Source organism: Dicentrarchus labrax, unplaced genomic scaffold (assembly GCF_905237075.1).
Source record: "Dicentrarchus labrax unplaced genomic scaffold, dlabrax2021, whole genome shotgun sequence".
Classification (NCBI taxonomy): Eukaryota; Metazoa; Chordata; class Actinopteri; family Moronidae; genus Dicentrarchus; species Dicentrarchus labrax.
The window spans coordinates 23,000,728-23,016,982 of NW_026136703.1; the positions used below are offsets into that span (position 1 = coordinate 23,000,728).

At 40.9% G+C, this 16,255-nt stretch overlaps 1 protein-coding gene across 4 annotated transcripts in view; it reads right to left on the reverse strand.

The window, feature by feature from the left end:
• slc4a11 (solute carrier family 4 member 11) overlaps positions 1–16,255 on the reverse strand; it is a 104,014-nt gene that overhangs the window by 69,594 nt on the left and 18,165 nt on the right. Inside the window, exon 1 of one of the 4 annotated variants that reach the window (XM_051381669.1) lies at positions 12,451–12,665. The exons of 2 other annotated variants lie outside the window; for them this stretch is intronic. Coding sequence is in view for 1 of the 2 variants with exons in the window: in XM_051381650.1 (XP_051237610.1) it covers positions 12,451–12,487 (37 nt within the window). In the remaining variant the exon portion in view is untranslated. Of the gene's footprint in view, positions 1–12,450; positions 12,666–16,255 lie in introns of those variants that run through there. One more of the 4 variants, XM_051381650.1, reaches the window with a different exon arrangement.

Consider the following 16,255-nt stretch of genomic DNA (forward strand, 5'->3'; position numbering starts at 1 on the left):
TCATTGCATGAGGATCCATTTAGAAAGGGGAGGAAGTCAAAACAAAACTGATGGCATTCTCTAAACCAAGACCAAATGATTTATCAACTGAATGAAAAATGCATCAGCACATTAATCAGTAATGAAAATGATCATAACTTGCAGCCCTTCATTAAACCCTCCAGAGGTAAAATAAATTGTTGTAAATGCGTGAAAGTGAGCTTCATGTTTCCGGTTCAATAACAATGAAGACACAAGTTGTTGCAGGTATTACATGTCCACCTTAACTTCTTGGGTGGCAGCCAGCTACCACTGCTCTACTGCAAGCTCCCGAGTATCTCAGATCATTATCCTATCACTAAGAGAACTCCTAGACTCCTTATGAAGGAGTGCAAGTGCAACTGCTTGTATTTGAGATCTTATCCTCTCCATCACCAGGTGAGGGAAAATCCACATGGCGCTGGCCTGGGAAAAGCCTCTTGAGGAGCTGGTGGTGAGGGGACTCTTGTATAATCTTGTCCCAGATAAGCAGCCAAAACTAGATGGATTGATTGCTCAGGTGGGAAAACACCGCGGCGGTCTACGGGGAGTGTTTGTGCAACACTGCAACCACAGAGGAGCTGTTCAAAGGCAACCACATCAGTGAGGTGTGTTTTCAAGCCAAATCGAGTTTGGGTGATGTAATATGTAAGGAAACATGATTTGGCTTGATTCTTAAACACATCATAACCCCCACAAGGTCACAGTCACTTTGGTTCCAGCTCCATCAGGACAAGTCTTTGCTAGTCTCTCATCACACTCACATTCTCACACGTTCACTGCAATTTGCCACTTATTTGTCAGCTCCACCTGCCACTAAAAGCCTCTTCCTGCACTCTTCTTACTTTTAGTCTATGATGTTAATTCATGCTGAATCTTAAACTACAGCAACTAAAAGCTGAGACAAAGACCGACCAATTCCAATTTCAGAAGCCAGCACTCTATAAACCTTTCCAGAGGCGACACATTTACTGTAGATGTGAACCTGCATTTTTAATCCATATTTCAAACCAGAGTTGTCAATATTATACAAAGAAATTACAGTTGACAAAATGTATTTATAAGACACACTCAAATACATTTAAAGGTCTCACATTCTCTGGATGATAAACTGATCCATATGGAATGATTAGTCAATTAATTGATTGATTCAGAAAATTATAAATATTTTGAGAATCAATTAGAGAATCCGCAAAATTGCCAAACATTGTACTTTTTCCTGGTTTATGGGATGCTGAACTGATTATCTTTGGTTTGTGGACTGTTTGGATAAAAAAAAAGACATATGAGGACTTAATTTGTGATGGGCACTTTTCAGCATTTTATGACCACTTTTAAAACTAAATGAATAATCAATTAGTCGAGAAAATAAAATGAAAATAATTGTATGCGGACCTTCTTAATTCTAGCATATTTTATACTACTAACCCTTCTTATATGCTCTTTTTAAAGGGATTTTATCATAACTGTCAGTTATTTATAGGTTTTCATCACACAACACAAAATCTATAAACTTTCACTTCATTATATAATAACAATATAATATAATAATGAACACAATATGTAAAACATTTCCCTGCATTTTGTAATAGATTATTACTAATAATATGGTGCATTATGTAATAACCAATGGTCTTTTGACATGGCCACCAAAAATATGTAATAATGTATTAAAAAGTGTAATTTTCATGATCTAAAGTTATTACAAAATTTGGCAGATTGTGACAAAACGCAGGTATTATTACATGATGAAGTGAAAATGTACTACATTTTGTGGAGTTGTTATATAATGCTGTGTTAATACATGTGTTGTTACAGTCCTGTGTGTGATCCATTTGCCACACTGTACTGTATTTGAGAGCTTAGCAGTACTACTTGGAGGTCATCAATATGTTTTGCCAATTAGACCATTCCACTAAACCAAACAAGCCTGTAATGTCCTCCAACCAGGCATCGGAGGTAAACACCACATTATTTGATGGATGCTTTTATCCAAAGAACCTTGAAGTACAATGAGTCACATAGACGGAAAAAAATATCTCTTTTTGTCCTTCAGTTTCCTTGAAGCAGATTGGTAGAAATCCTTATTCAAACTCAAGGGTATAATGAACCACATGTTTGCAGCAAGCTGTCCCCCATGTTTTCAGTGAGGCATGCTTCATTGTTAACAAGAGAATGTAGGGACATTTAAGTTTGTAACTCCACATTATGACAAGTGACAAAAAGAAAATTAAAACTCTTAATGTCAAAATATCACAATTAAATGTGAAGTCTCCGTCTCCAGGATACATTCTGCTAGCACTAGTTTTCATCACTGACTGTTTCATCCATGACATTTTTTTTATTTCAGACACTGCACTGATGATGTTGAAAATGTTCACTCAGTGCCAGTCATCCTACATTTACATCCACACAAGAGATACTGGTTTCTTTTCTAAATGTTAAAAATTAAAATCTGATTTTGGTTGATTGTTTGTTTGAAGAGCTGCTGGCTCTGCTGCAGACAGCTGTGTCCCCGGGCTGGCGTCTGACGTTGCAGAGCCTTGACCACGAGGCTGGCTATGAGCGAGCTGTCTGGCAAGCAGGTGGACTCTGGCTGGGCTGTTGCTGGACGGCAGCGTGAGTGTGTTCACTCAGCCATATGCTGTTGATGTGTGTATGTGGGTGTGTGTTCCCGTCATTTCCAGCACCTTCATATATCAATGCGTATAATTTGTCTGCAAGAGGAGATGAGTTTTACCAGGTTTGTGGTGTTTGTTCACGCTTGTATATGCAAATATGTCAAAGAACATGACAGAAAGCAGAGGTGCTTCAGGCTGAGGTACGGCAAAGCCCGAGTTTTCAAAGGATGTTAGCCACAGGCAAACCTGACCAAGCCAGTTTAAACAACACCACAACTCCAACTGCAAGAACTAAAGCAAGAATATGTCATACTGTGACAGCCAGACAGCTATGCAACAGGCCTCAACCAAAGAACAAAGATGAATACTCCAGGTTTGCCCTCATTCTAATTCATTCTGAATGATTCTCTAATTGAGAATTTACATTTGTGCAAAGGTTCTGTCCTGCAGCATTTCTGTTTCCCAGTCTGTTTCTTTTTTACTAATGTTAGATCCGTCTCTTGGCGTCAGGTCTGTGGACTGAAAAGCTCTGCAGTAATCCTCCGGTCCTTTCACCTGAGAGGGATTGATAGTTATAGTGAGCTGGCTACTGCGAGTTCACAGATGAATCCGGCCCTGTCTGCGGCGTGGCGAGACAAGGCATCGTGACTGAAGGTAGTGCAGGAACATGCTCCAATTTAAACCCCTCCACCCACGATGCTTCATCAGTTTCTCACCCTCTTTTTTCTCATCTGTGCTCCGTCCATTTTGTTGTACATCCACATTTTCTATTTTTCATATTTTTCCCTCTCATTCTCTTTTCTCTCATCTTCCTTATTTCTGCCTTTCTGTCCTCTCTCAATCTCTAACAGTCACTCACAAGTATGGGATTATACTCAGGTGCTGCAGCAGGGATGCTCTGCTGTGTGTGTGTGTGTGTGTGTGTGTGTGTGTGTGTGTGTGTGTGTGTGTGTGTGTGTGTGTTCATAGTGAGCAAGTCAGGCAGTAGATGAGCTAGGGAGTGAGTGAAGGTGTTGTTCCACTACACACACACACACACACACATACACCAACCACTCGCTGAAGAAATTGGCTGCCTCAATTTTCATAGAAGATGGAGGGGGGGGAGAAAAAACCCCACCAGTGCTAGGGGATTCCTGCTAATTGCTTGCACATTCCCCTCTTCCTCCGGCTCGATTAAAGCCAGGCCACCGTCTCCCTTTCAAGTCTGCTGTTCTCCACACAGCCATCTACTGTATGCCGCTCCAGCCTGCCCGCCATCCGACAGCATATCTCCCTGCTTTTCATTTGTGGTGTCCCCTCACAGAACTACACAGACACAGTTTCAACTGAATCGATGTGAGGCAGCGGGAGAGAAAATGCCGGCAAAGTCTAGTCTACTGTACGTGTTATAGCTGTCAGGCTGCCTTTCCACCGTATGTGAGGCTGTTTTATATTGTGCATGTTCCTGCACTTTGTAAAATTTAACATTTCAATTGCAACACCTTCCAGTAGCGTATAGAGAACATGGAATTTTAAATGAGATGAAAAATAAATTGAATAGCTGTTTTAAACAAATGAGCCTTTCAGCTGAGTATTCATACCTTGTTAGTATGCAGGGCCCCGGTGAAATTCAAACCACTAACCTCAGCAGTGTCAGTGCCCTGCCCTGCCCTGCCCTGTTCAGTAGCTCTCTCTATGCTTAGCTTAGTTGTATCCCACGTCACACTGTCAGAATGTAAATTAAGCAACCTTGGCTACCAGCTTATCGTCCAACAGTATGTCTCACTGCTAGCCGTCTTGTTTAATCTTCAACCTGACACTGGGTGTAGAGTGGTTTGTGTAGTCTTCTGTCCATTCTGTGTCTTGAGCCTTCTCTTTACACTGTAGGTGAGATCCTTTTGTCCTTGTACGTCACACTCCTTTACATTTATTGTACAGCACCATATGACTCAGACAGACCTTAAATGCACATATCACATTAACTACACTAAACATGCTGGAATATGGATGCAATTTTGGTGCAGCGGCATCTGAATGATCTAAATTACACCATCACAACGTGCGACAAGGACAAAAAGGACATCAGACACAGAGTGAAGACACAGAGCAAAACACGTCTTATGGACTGAGATCATACATACCATGTATGTAAACCCAGCATTCAACAGCTGTATGAAAACAGCAGCCTGGTATAAATAGCCTCAGTCTGAGCGGGAAGGAGAAAATATCTGCAGGACTCATCGCACAATGTGATGCAACTAGTTTCTGCAGTTCAGAACGCATCTTGTTTGAATTGCACTGGTCATACATAATAAGATGTGCGTGTGTATGTCTGCGTGCCCGTGCGTGTGTCAGTATGATTATAATAAAGTGTGTGTGCTAACACCCTCGTGAGTCTGCATTATACCTGCTATACATGTTGCCACACTCTATTTAGCACATTGATATTTCTGCTCAGTCACATGGAAAAGGAAGCTTTACAATCAAGGCTCGGGAATTCATCGACATGGGCATCCTCAAGACATCTTGGAATAATTACTATGTTGGGGAGGGGGTGTACATATTGAGAGGAGGGGAGCAGCAGACCGCCATGTCTACCACTCTGTTGTGTTCTGTTTGTTGGTTTTTAAATTAAATTCACTGCAATAGAGAAAGTGCTCTGCACAGTACAAATTGTTCTGTGCTGCAAACGCTGTGCAGCCCTAGTAGACCATACAAGAGCAATATTAAATAGGAAGTGAAACACGTACCTCGCCTGTGCACAGTTTCCTTTTGCTGTAACCTGTAGAGTACGCTTTAGTCTGCAGTGAATGGGTGTGCACATGCTAGGAGGGTGGTGGTAAACTGTAGTCTAATTACACAACGGCAAACCAGAGCAGCTGTCATGACCAAAGACGAGAGAGGACCACCAACACTGTGTGTGTTTTTTTATTTTCTAAACATGTGCATTTCTGTGTGTAAAAGTAGCATGGACATTTGTGTGTGTGTGTGTGTGTGTGTGTGTGTGTGCATATGCTGTGTAGGAGATTATGTCTGTGTGCATTTATCCTAGCTTCTGCTTGACTCGGCGAATGATCCTCTGCTTTAAATCTAGAGACAATGGCGGCCGACAATCTACTTTATTTCTGAGTTAAAAGCATCTATTGTACTTTCAGTGAGATTAAGACATGACCTCTCTGTGAAGTCAAAATAAAGTGGATTAAATCTACACTAAAGGGCCCCTAACATCAGTTCCTCATCTTCCACTTTCACCCACTGAAAAACCGCTTAAATACTCGTAAATTCAAACATGTAATCTGCAGCTAAAAACAAAGCAGACTAGAAAAAAACAACTGTCGAGAAACAAGAGCTATACATCCAGTTTTGTGAATAAAAAGGCCCTCCCCATTAATTGTCAATGACTGTGACACTTATGTCTTTATAATCAGGGCTAGAAATAACTGTACTGCTCTAACTACATTCAGTCTTACTTGATTTATGATTACTGGTTGTTCTTCGAGGATGCGGCACACTACTATTTAAACCCCATTTTATCTGACCGTTGAAAAAGAAGACAAAACAGTTTTGCTTTCATCCTCACAACAATAGATGCTTTTTATACTGCTGCTATAAAGCAATGAAGACATGCGTAATTAAAAGGTTTGCAAAAGTAACACATTAAATACCATGTTGGAACTACAGGACTATTTCTGTACATGGTACTAATAGGGATAGGCTACATAAATAGCTTGTAACTTCCACATTAGGTGTAATTCAGAATAGATTTTAGTAATTCCCAAACCCTTCACAGAACTTGCGTCTGCCTACTGTGACCAAAATACAATATAGATGTTGTGGAGCAATCCAACAATATAGTAGTAGAATTTGCTTTTTCCATGTCAGTATAATAATATATAAAGTGGGTGAACTGTTTTGACAGCACTTACATTCGTAAATTATTGAATTAGGATGTTGAAGGGAGCACGGCAAAGCTTGTTAATACATCAAAATTGAAATTCAGTTTTCAGTCTTTCTGGTCCTTTTAAAAAATTTCTAGTATTTGTTGTGAAAAGTAGTAAAACTGTAATAACACGAGCTTTAAACGTAAAAACACATAGGAGGAGGAATGGTTGGCCTGGGGTCTTGACTTGACTTAAAAATAAAAGATCGGGCTGCATGGTTTATCGTATACTAACAAGTATTTTCATTAGCAATTCATCTGCATAACTTCTTCAATTCATCAATTAATCGTTTTGTTATTTTGTTGTTCTTGTTTTCCAAAATCACTTGATGTGGTATTTTCATGGCGAGAGGTGCAGGGCTCACCTGGAGTAATTTATAAATGTGGTGAGATGAGGAAAAAATCTATTGTAGTGGACTGTATGTGGGTGTGTTCATGGTGGGTGTCAATTGTTTCATGAGTTCCTTTCGATGGACTGACATGATGCCAGACCGCCCTTTTTGGAAAGGGAAATTCAAATTTGCATCAAGGACACATCACCCATAGGTTTCTGAAGAGCCGTTGTGAAGCTCAGTGTGGTCGGCTCTGGCCGTCGCCATCTTGGCATTCCTGACTCTTCCCGGCTAATCCAAAAGTGACGTGAAGCGTGGGCGGAGCTGAGGTGGACCGAATAAATTCTGGTTCTTAAAACCAGCCACCTGTGACAGCACCCACCTGTCACTCAAGGGAGCAACACCGTTAATTATGCAGAACTTTAAGCCTTAATATAATTTAAACGGATGAGTTATATAAAAATTCACTCCCCGGGCAGTTGTCATGGAGTGGGAAAAAGACCAAAACCGTTCTTTGTTCCCGGCTGTGAACATGTTTGTTTCTGTTGCAATGTTGGGACATTTTAACAGGGAGGTTTATGGAGTTTAACTTGTTTTGGAATCAGCATCCAGTGGCCATTCAAAGAAACTGCAGGCACTTCCGCGTTGGCTTCATTTTTCAGCCCAGGAGGCTGCTGCTTGGGACATCAGTAGTGTCAATATACAGCAGTGGACCTCCAGCTAATAAAGATAAATCAACAGGCTGGAGCGTCGGTGCAATGTGCACAATGAGCCACCAAAGTTGCACCAAAATACCAAAAAGTTGCATTACCGAGGGAAAAATACAGTGAGGAACACAGCACTTTGCAACATTTACCTGCACAAAAATGAGCCAAAATGTTTGCAATCTTTATCGTTTGCCAGGGTACAGTACATAACATGTTATCCAAATGATTCATATTGTTATGGGTGAAATCCTATTATCATTATTTATACTACTATTAGTAGCAACAGTAGTTAGTGTGCTAATTGCACCTCATTAATGTCAGAGTGAGAAAATCCTCTATTGCTGAAATACTAAGTGATACAAGGAATTAATATAAGTGATACAATCCACAGCACAAACACAAAGACAGTTTTCACATAGAGGGTGACATTCAGAAACTCACTATACAGTAAATAAACAGCAGTGCTCACTGATGTCACACAGTAGCTGTCAGTAAACTGTCAGTAATGTATCACATTGACTAATTGCTCTACATTTGTGCTACACCAGTTGATTAAATAGATTGTGATTATGATAAAGATTAATGTATCACAAGAGCCAGCCCCGCACTGACTTCATGGCCTGCCTACATGACAGGAAGTGTTTTCATCACACTTTGAGCACTGCAGGCCTGAGTATCTAACAAAACGTCGCCCTGTTTTGAATACTTCAAAAGCACAATCTTTTGCCTGTTTCACCTTTATCCCCAAAATGCACCTCGGTCCATAGTATGGCTGTGTGTGTCTGTGTATTTTATGGATTCAGATACCCCCCAAAACATTGTATGTATGTAAATTTGTGCTTTGGTGAGGGAGAACGAAAACAAAAAAACAAACAAACAAAAAAAAAAACCCCAAAGAAGATGGAGTAAGACAGATATAAAAGGCAAACAAGAGAAAGTGTGTGTGCGTGTGTGTGTGTGTGTGTGTGTGTGTGTGTGCGCGTGTGTGTGTGTGTGTGTGCATGTGTCTGTGTGTGTGAGTTGTAATTGTAATGAGTGTGGTCTTCTTCATTCTGTGTTCCTTGAACTGTGCATGATGAGTGTCTGTGTTGACACATCTACATAATTGTTTTGTGTGTGTAAGCCAACAAATTATATAGATAGAATGAATTGCGTATATAATTACTTGCAGTGTGTATGGACAAACAGTCGGTGTGAGTGTGTATTATTGCGTCTGTGCAAATTAGTGTGTGTGTGTGTGTGTGTGTGTGTGTGTGTGTGGGTGTGTGTGTGTGTGTGTGTGTGAATTTTCAAAAAATGCTTATGTGTGAATACACTTAGTGCGTGTGTGGCTGTCTTGTCGTGTCTTGCATGGATGTGTTTTTGTGAAATTTCAGTGCTGGTGTGTATTTGTATTTGTGTGTGTGTGTGTGTGTGGTACTGTATAATAATTTGTATGTGTGTGTCGATGTGTGTTTCTCCTCTGCCCAGATGGCTGTGCTCAGAGGCTGGAGCTTCTGAGATCTGTTGCCAGTGGTGAATACTGATCAGAGATCACTGTCACATCTACAGGACACACACACACACACACACACACACACACACACACACACACACACACACACACACACACACACACACACACACACACGTCATCCATCTTCACTCACACACACCTCCACTTCCACATGGTCGAACTACTAATTTACACAGCCACTATGTGTCCTCCATGCTGATATTTTCTGGCTCTGCAGGTCACGGCTGCAACACTGATTACCAGGCTGTCTGTCACACCTGAAGATTGACACCCCGCCAGCACGACGCTGGGAGATTTCAGTTTTATGTTGTGATTATGATATTTAATCAGAACTGTTTAAATGAGGACATGGCTTGAGTGGCTTGGTTAACAATTATTACAATTTAGTTGTTTTTACAGAGCTGGGTCTTTCTACTTAAACACTTTGTAGTTAGAATGGGCTCTTGCAAGCGCTCGCTACAAAACTATTTAATCGAGTAGTTGGTGGACAGAAGATTTATCAGCAACCAGTTTGATAAAGGATTAATCCTTAAAGTTACATTTCAAGGAAAGAAATGCCAAACATTCCCAAATTCCAGCTTCTCAAATGTGAGGATTTGCTGTTTTATTGTCTGCAGTGATAGTTTTGGGGGTTTTGCACTGTTGGTTGGACAAAACAACAAGAGGAAAAACAAGAAGTCACCTTGAGCTTTAGGAAACTGGGATGGGCATTTTTCAGTTGTTCGTCATTTAATTGACTGAACAATTAATGGATTGAGAAAATTAGCTGCTGATTAATCAATATTTATTATAGTATTATTCAATTAAATAAAGAAACTATTTTAAAATTAGTTAAATAGAGTTTTTTTCTTGTGAAATGCTACACATTTTAAATTTTGACTGGGTGACGTGGTTTAAATAATTATCAGGATATTTCTCTCTGACATTGACAGAAATAATTATACATGATGAAACTTGAGTTTTAATGCAGCAATGTGTATTACAATGGACCAAATTGTAAAACAAAAATTGCAATAAACGCTTTTTTTTTAGATTTGAACTACAATTTATTTAATGAATAATCAATATGGATAACTTAATAAAAATATGTTTCTACTTAAAACTCCATAAAGTCAATAAACTATAATACCAAATGATTCCTATTTGAAATATTACCCATTTACTAATGAATCAACAGTCCAAGGGAAAGCATTATAGGAAACAGTTCATCCTCAGTGACATAGTTTCACTCATTGTGTTACAAGCTGCAGTAATTTGTTGTTGTCCATTTTGACAGCAAGCAAACAAAATCTGAAAGGTAATGAATCTACACCTCAGGGTTAGATCAGAAACTCACTGCAGTATTATTACATTGTGTAATCACATGGTGAAGCTCTGTGGTAATTTACAGCTCCATAAAGTGAATCCCATTTCTCCTGACCTCCTCCCACAGCGCCAGCTGCTCCTTCACCTGTCAGCAGGTTGCCACTGATAATGACACGATCTGGAAGATTGCTTGCAATATGTTGCAATAAGGGTTTGCTAATGCTCATAGATAACAGCAATAAAACACATTTTCTGTAATCTGTATGGGCAGCTTCAGCTGAGCATTCTGATGGACAACATGTTCCTGTTACGTATGCTCAAAGGTGCTGCGCAAAAAGGCTCGCTGTGCTTTATTTGAAAATCCAGAGGGCAGTAAAGTGAGTTTGGAAAGCGAGAAATCTAATCCTCTGGCAAAGTAATTGTTGAGTCACTGGTGTTGATCAATAACTCCGTCACATTCCTGCAGATATGTTTTCGTCGTTTTGTTCTAACGTGCAGCAAAATGTTAATATGCGCATTTAAAACCAGATATTTGATAAGACATTACTGGATCAGACATTTCAGACCCTTTTCTAACCTCAACCTTTCCCGTGATTGGTAACAAACCTTCTGAATACCTTTCTGTTCACAGAAACAAACTGTTCTGCTGCAAGGATCAGACCTGCCCTCTCCGCCTCTAATCAGCACTAAGCAAATGAATGCAAATTACTCTTCAGAGGACGAGACACAGCAGTGTCCATCACGCCCCGACACACACTCTGAGATGTAGTTAGTGCGCACAGTGCATGACGCTCACGCACAGACACACACACACGCACACACTCTTACACATCTCAGGAGAGCACGACTGAACTACTGAACAAATACATACACACAGAAATGCACGCAAACACATATATGCCCGCACATCATTCTATACACAAAGGGTTGTGTACTAGAAACAAAAACACGCTCGTGCACACACACACACACACACACACGCGCACGCACGCACGCACACACGCTCAGACAGTATTCCCGCACTCGCATTATCCCACATAATGTCCTCATCACACACACACATACTGAGACGCAGTATCCTACTCTGCCTTCCCAGACAAAATGAAAGTGAGGAGGCAGCCGCATCACACCTCCAAATGGGCTCTGGTCTCTCTGAGGACTTTCAGTGAGGGGAGAAGTCACTGCTCTCCTGTGGCTGTCACCAACACTAATCTGTCTTTCTTTCTCTATCTCACACATAAACACACACATTTCAAACAGGCACAAACACACACACACACACACACACACACACACACACACACACACACACACCGTTATATGGATGTACACATCTTTTGTTTTCTCATGCACAAAAACACATGCACACAGACACACGCACACACACTGCTTCTCCCGCTGTTTCAATGCCTCTCCGTCTAGCAAGCGCACTTGCACGAGCCCCGTCAGTGCAACACATGAGAAAGTGCATTATGAGCCCAGGCTTCCTCTGCATTCCAGCTGTCCCTGCTCCACAGGTATACTGGCTTTTATCTGGGTGGGTTTTCAATGCAATCTTTTCTCAAGGTTCGGTGCCGGAGCGGAAGAAATACAACGCAGAAACCTCTCGTGTCGCATACCAGACATAAACAAGAAGAACGAGAAAAAAAAGGAGAAAAAAAGAAGAAAGAGAACGGCAAACGCGTAGTCATACAAAAATGCAAAAAAAAAAACATCTGCATTTCTGTGAGCACAACAGGGCTTTTACAAACCCACCTCCCCTGAAAAATTACAAACAGGATTTGTGTCACAAACAGAAGATTGCCTAAGTACACAGAAAGCGCAAACACAAAAGACACCAAGTATGTACAGTAGAACACATGCACACCCAAACATCTGTCGTCCCTCAGAGTGGAAGTGGAGGTGGGCTGCACATGTTTTTCACAGGGGGGTTCTCAGGTTTCACTAGGTAGGGAACCCCTAGGTTCTCCCAGTGAACGCTGTGTCGTGCACAGCTGAGGAGCAGCTCTGAGCGCTTTGATCCACTTACCCGAAGGCACAAAATGAAGAACTTTGTTGGTCTCCATAGCTGAGCAAGTGGTGGCGAATGCACACTTCCTCTCTCCAACCGCCTCCCCCCCAAGTCAACCCATCATGGTTGTGTTATCCTGTGCTGATGAGTGTGAGATCACCTCTGCTCCCTTGCTCTGCTCTGTTTCTGACTGCCTCTCAGACACATGCAGTGACTCAGCCCCACTCTGCCTGCCTATTCACTGTCTCGCTGCTGGGTCCTAGTGCCTTCTCATTTCCTCCCTCCGCTTCACTATCCCAGCTCACCAGTCAGCAGCCTATGGCAGGCGAGCATGCAGCGAGGCAAACCATACGTCAAGACACACCTCCCCAACACACTTCTCCAAACAGCAAAACCAACAAGCAACATGGTATCTTGTCAGCCACATCAACTCACCTAGTCGCCATTGCTTTGTCCGACAGGCCAAACCGAACAAACTAGTTTCACCGTGAGCTTATCTCTCTCCATGATCTCATTCAAGTATTGTCTATGCTTGTACACTCACATTTGCTTGTGTTTGGACAACGTCAAACCAAGAATGTAACGGTGAGGAAATGAGAGCGCGATGTGTTGTAATTGTGGGATCATTCCACACCATTTATGCTTTCATGGAAGTATTGCTCTGTTTTTCACAACAAAATATTGTGCATTGGAATTTAATCAAGATAAATCTAAACCAATTCTGACTAAACTGTTTAGCCCAGCTCAAAAAGCTTAAAAATCATTCCTGCTCTTTCTCTCTCTCTCTTTCCCTTTCTTTCCCTCTCTCTCTCTCTCTCTCTCACATATAAATACAAAGATGCTGGAATGATGTACAAAGTCTTACTCAGATCTTGGTCTGGTTCCAGCTTCTAAAATGTGAGGATTTGCCGTTTTATTTCATTTTCAACAGTTGATCACTTTGGGCTTTGGAAAAATGTGAGTTTTCCTGATTTCAAGACATATAAAACATACAAACAGTTCATTAATTAAAGAAATATGTGAGAGATTAATCGGTAATTAAAGGACCAGTGTGTTTAGAAGCAGCTACCTTTTTATTATACGCTTATGAAATTGTTGCTGTCTTAGTTATTTGCAGCCCTCAAATAAACTGAGACTTTGATGTGAGAAGAACAATATGGCAAAGATTTGTTCATAGGCAGAAAAAGAAAGAAAACATTGCAACAAAATATTTAAAGACTAAACAACAGTCAGAACTACAGGTAATTTTAGCAAATGTACAAAGGAGTGTAAATTATGGCAAAGAGCACAGAAAAAAGTCCATCATGCCTACTTAACGAGACAGGGACTTGGATAAGAGTTGTGTTGACATCTCCGCATTCTGTTGCCAAAATCTTCAGTTGGGCATGATGACAGGTAACCTCAACTCTGTCCAAAAAAACAAGCTACTGCTGAGAGTATGTCACTCTGGCTTTCATGTCCTGGTTTAATTGTAGTCATTATGAACTTATGCAAGGCAAAGACACAAATTGAATCAATTCATTAAGATTTGTACTAAAGAACACAAACTGCAAATGTGGTCACATTTAAATTCAGATGCACAGAAAAAAAATGAATAAAGTCGACCCCTTTGTTTCCACCACAGTAACACCAACACAGGATGGCAATGTATGGCAGATTTTTTAAATAAATAGCAATTCATTAAAAGTCGAGCTCTGACTTTCTCACAGATAATTACATTTGGCCAAAAGCAGTAATGAAATCACGATGTAGATGTCCAGTAAGTGAGCTCATAAAGAGATACTTTGTTCTACCTAATATATGCATCAGGGTTTATCCTTCCTATGACCCCTACCAGGCATCCTACAAGTAATTTAACTTCAGGACACATTATTCTGACAAGAAAGGTCATAACCCTGGAGAACAATAAATAGGGCTCCCCAGGATGACTCCTGGGCACTTAAATAAAGTCTTCTGATCATTTCACCAAAGAGGCAATGTCACCAACTTTAACATCAATTAAGCCTGTTGACCTTGAGGCTTATTAAAGCATCATTATGCAACGATTTTACCTTAAAATAACGGCTTCAAAATTATTTTGATGGTACACTGACTTGTGATAAAGAAAATGGTGCCCCTTTCATTCCCACTCAATGCTCTGAATTACTGTTCTTCCTCTATGTAATTTGGGTTGAGCAGCTACCACCTCCGGCAAGAAGTGCAAAATACTTTACAGCACTATTTCACACACCAACATCTATGGGTCTTCAGCTAAGAAGCTAGCTTGTTATTCTCAGCAGGCGTATATCATCAAACCTACTTCACACTGGCTGTGTCTGCGTCGCGTGTGCACAGCAGAACGTCTTGATTTTTATTTCGGTGTCCATATTAACAGATTAGAAAGTACTGTAGTAATATTTTATTCAACAAGTTTAATTGTGAAAACATTTACGGAAATGAACCAGTTGAAGGGCAGTATCTCGCCGCTGCCCTCTCTCTCTCTCTCTCTCTGTGGTAAACAAATTACACATGCGTTCTGGTTACCACACTTCACATTTACATTTAAACTACATATATATGGCACTGTAAATTAAATGACATGATAATGTTGATTTTTCATGGCCATTATACAAAAAAAAGTGTGTGTGGAAACAGGGCTGGCAGCAGCAGCCACGCAGCTGGCACACACAGTGTGAACGTCGCCCGCATGTCAGACGCAGCCGTCACGCACCATAGACGCCACGCAATGCTTAAGAACAAGCTGTCACGCAGGCTCCGCAATATATGACGGCTAAAGTATCTTTGGAAAACAGGAACAGTGGGCACTGAGTTTGATAAATTTACTGTTTATCAGTCCACAGATCAGAATTAGGTTTTTAGTTTGCTCCACAGCACAACACTCCCCATGTGAATTGCTTAAAGAAAGAATGCCTTTGGTTAGAGATGAATGACTAATAACATGGCTTAAGAAAATTCTAACTTTCCAAATATTTACACTGTCACAAGATCAGAAAATGTTGCCTTTTAGTGTTAAGTCTGAGTCTGAGGAGCTCATGTAATACACAGAGACTACTGGATCAAAAAGTTAATTTCCCACCCTGATGTAAATGTTCTGTGAAAGGTCATTCATTTGCATAAGCCAGCATATATAACATCACTGTGTGTGGTATAGCCAGTGGGTCTGCTTTGCATAAGAACTGTTGCGCACTGTCAGGGCAAATGCGTCACTCAGTGAGCCGGGGTGTATTCCCCCGGAGGATAATTCAAGTGTTCTCACCCACCACGAACCTGCAACATAGGTGACATGATGGGTTAACTCTGGTTAAACACCAAACGGGATGGCTACATTACAGCACGTTACTTGGCAAATGTCAATAAGAGCGACTGAGCTGACAGCACAGCCGTAAAGTCTGTCACATAGGTGCTCGAGGTGATGCGTTGAAGCCTTGAGGTTGGATTTACACTTTTCATCTTTGTCATTTACTGAAGCCAGAGAAGTCAAATCTCATTAACATGGTGACTGAGCTCATTAGAGTGGGAAAATGGAGAAAATAAAATCTGCAAACGTGAGCTCAAACTGTGTGCAGTAAAAACAACATGATTGAAAAACAATCTTTAAAGTACCAAGGAAGCCGTAACCAGGTTACTCCTTGCTTCATTGCGTAAGAGACTCAAATGTTTTTTGCTTTCATTGCTTCCTCCGAACCACTGACTTGACGGAGTTCAAATGTCACGTCAGACCTGCCCTACCAGTTCTCTAAAAGCCCTACTACTAATTTGATCATAGTTGCTGTTTGCTCACTTGCTCTCTGCCGTTTGCTAGTTAATCTGACAAAGCAAATGT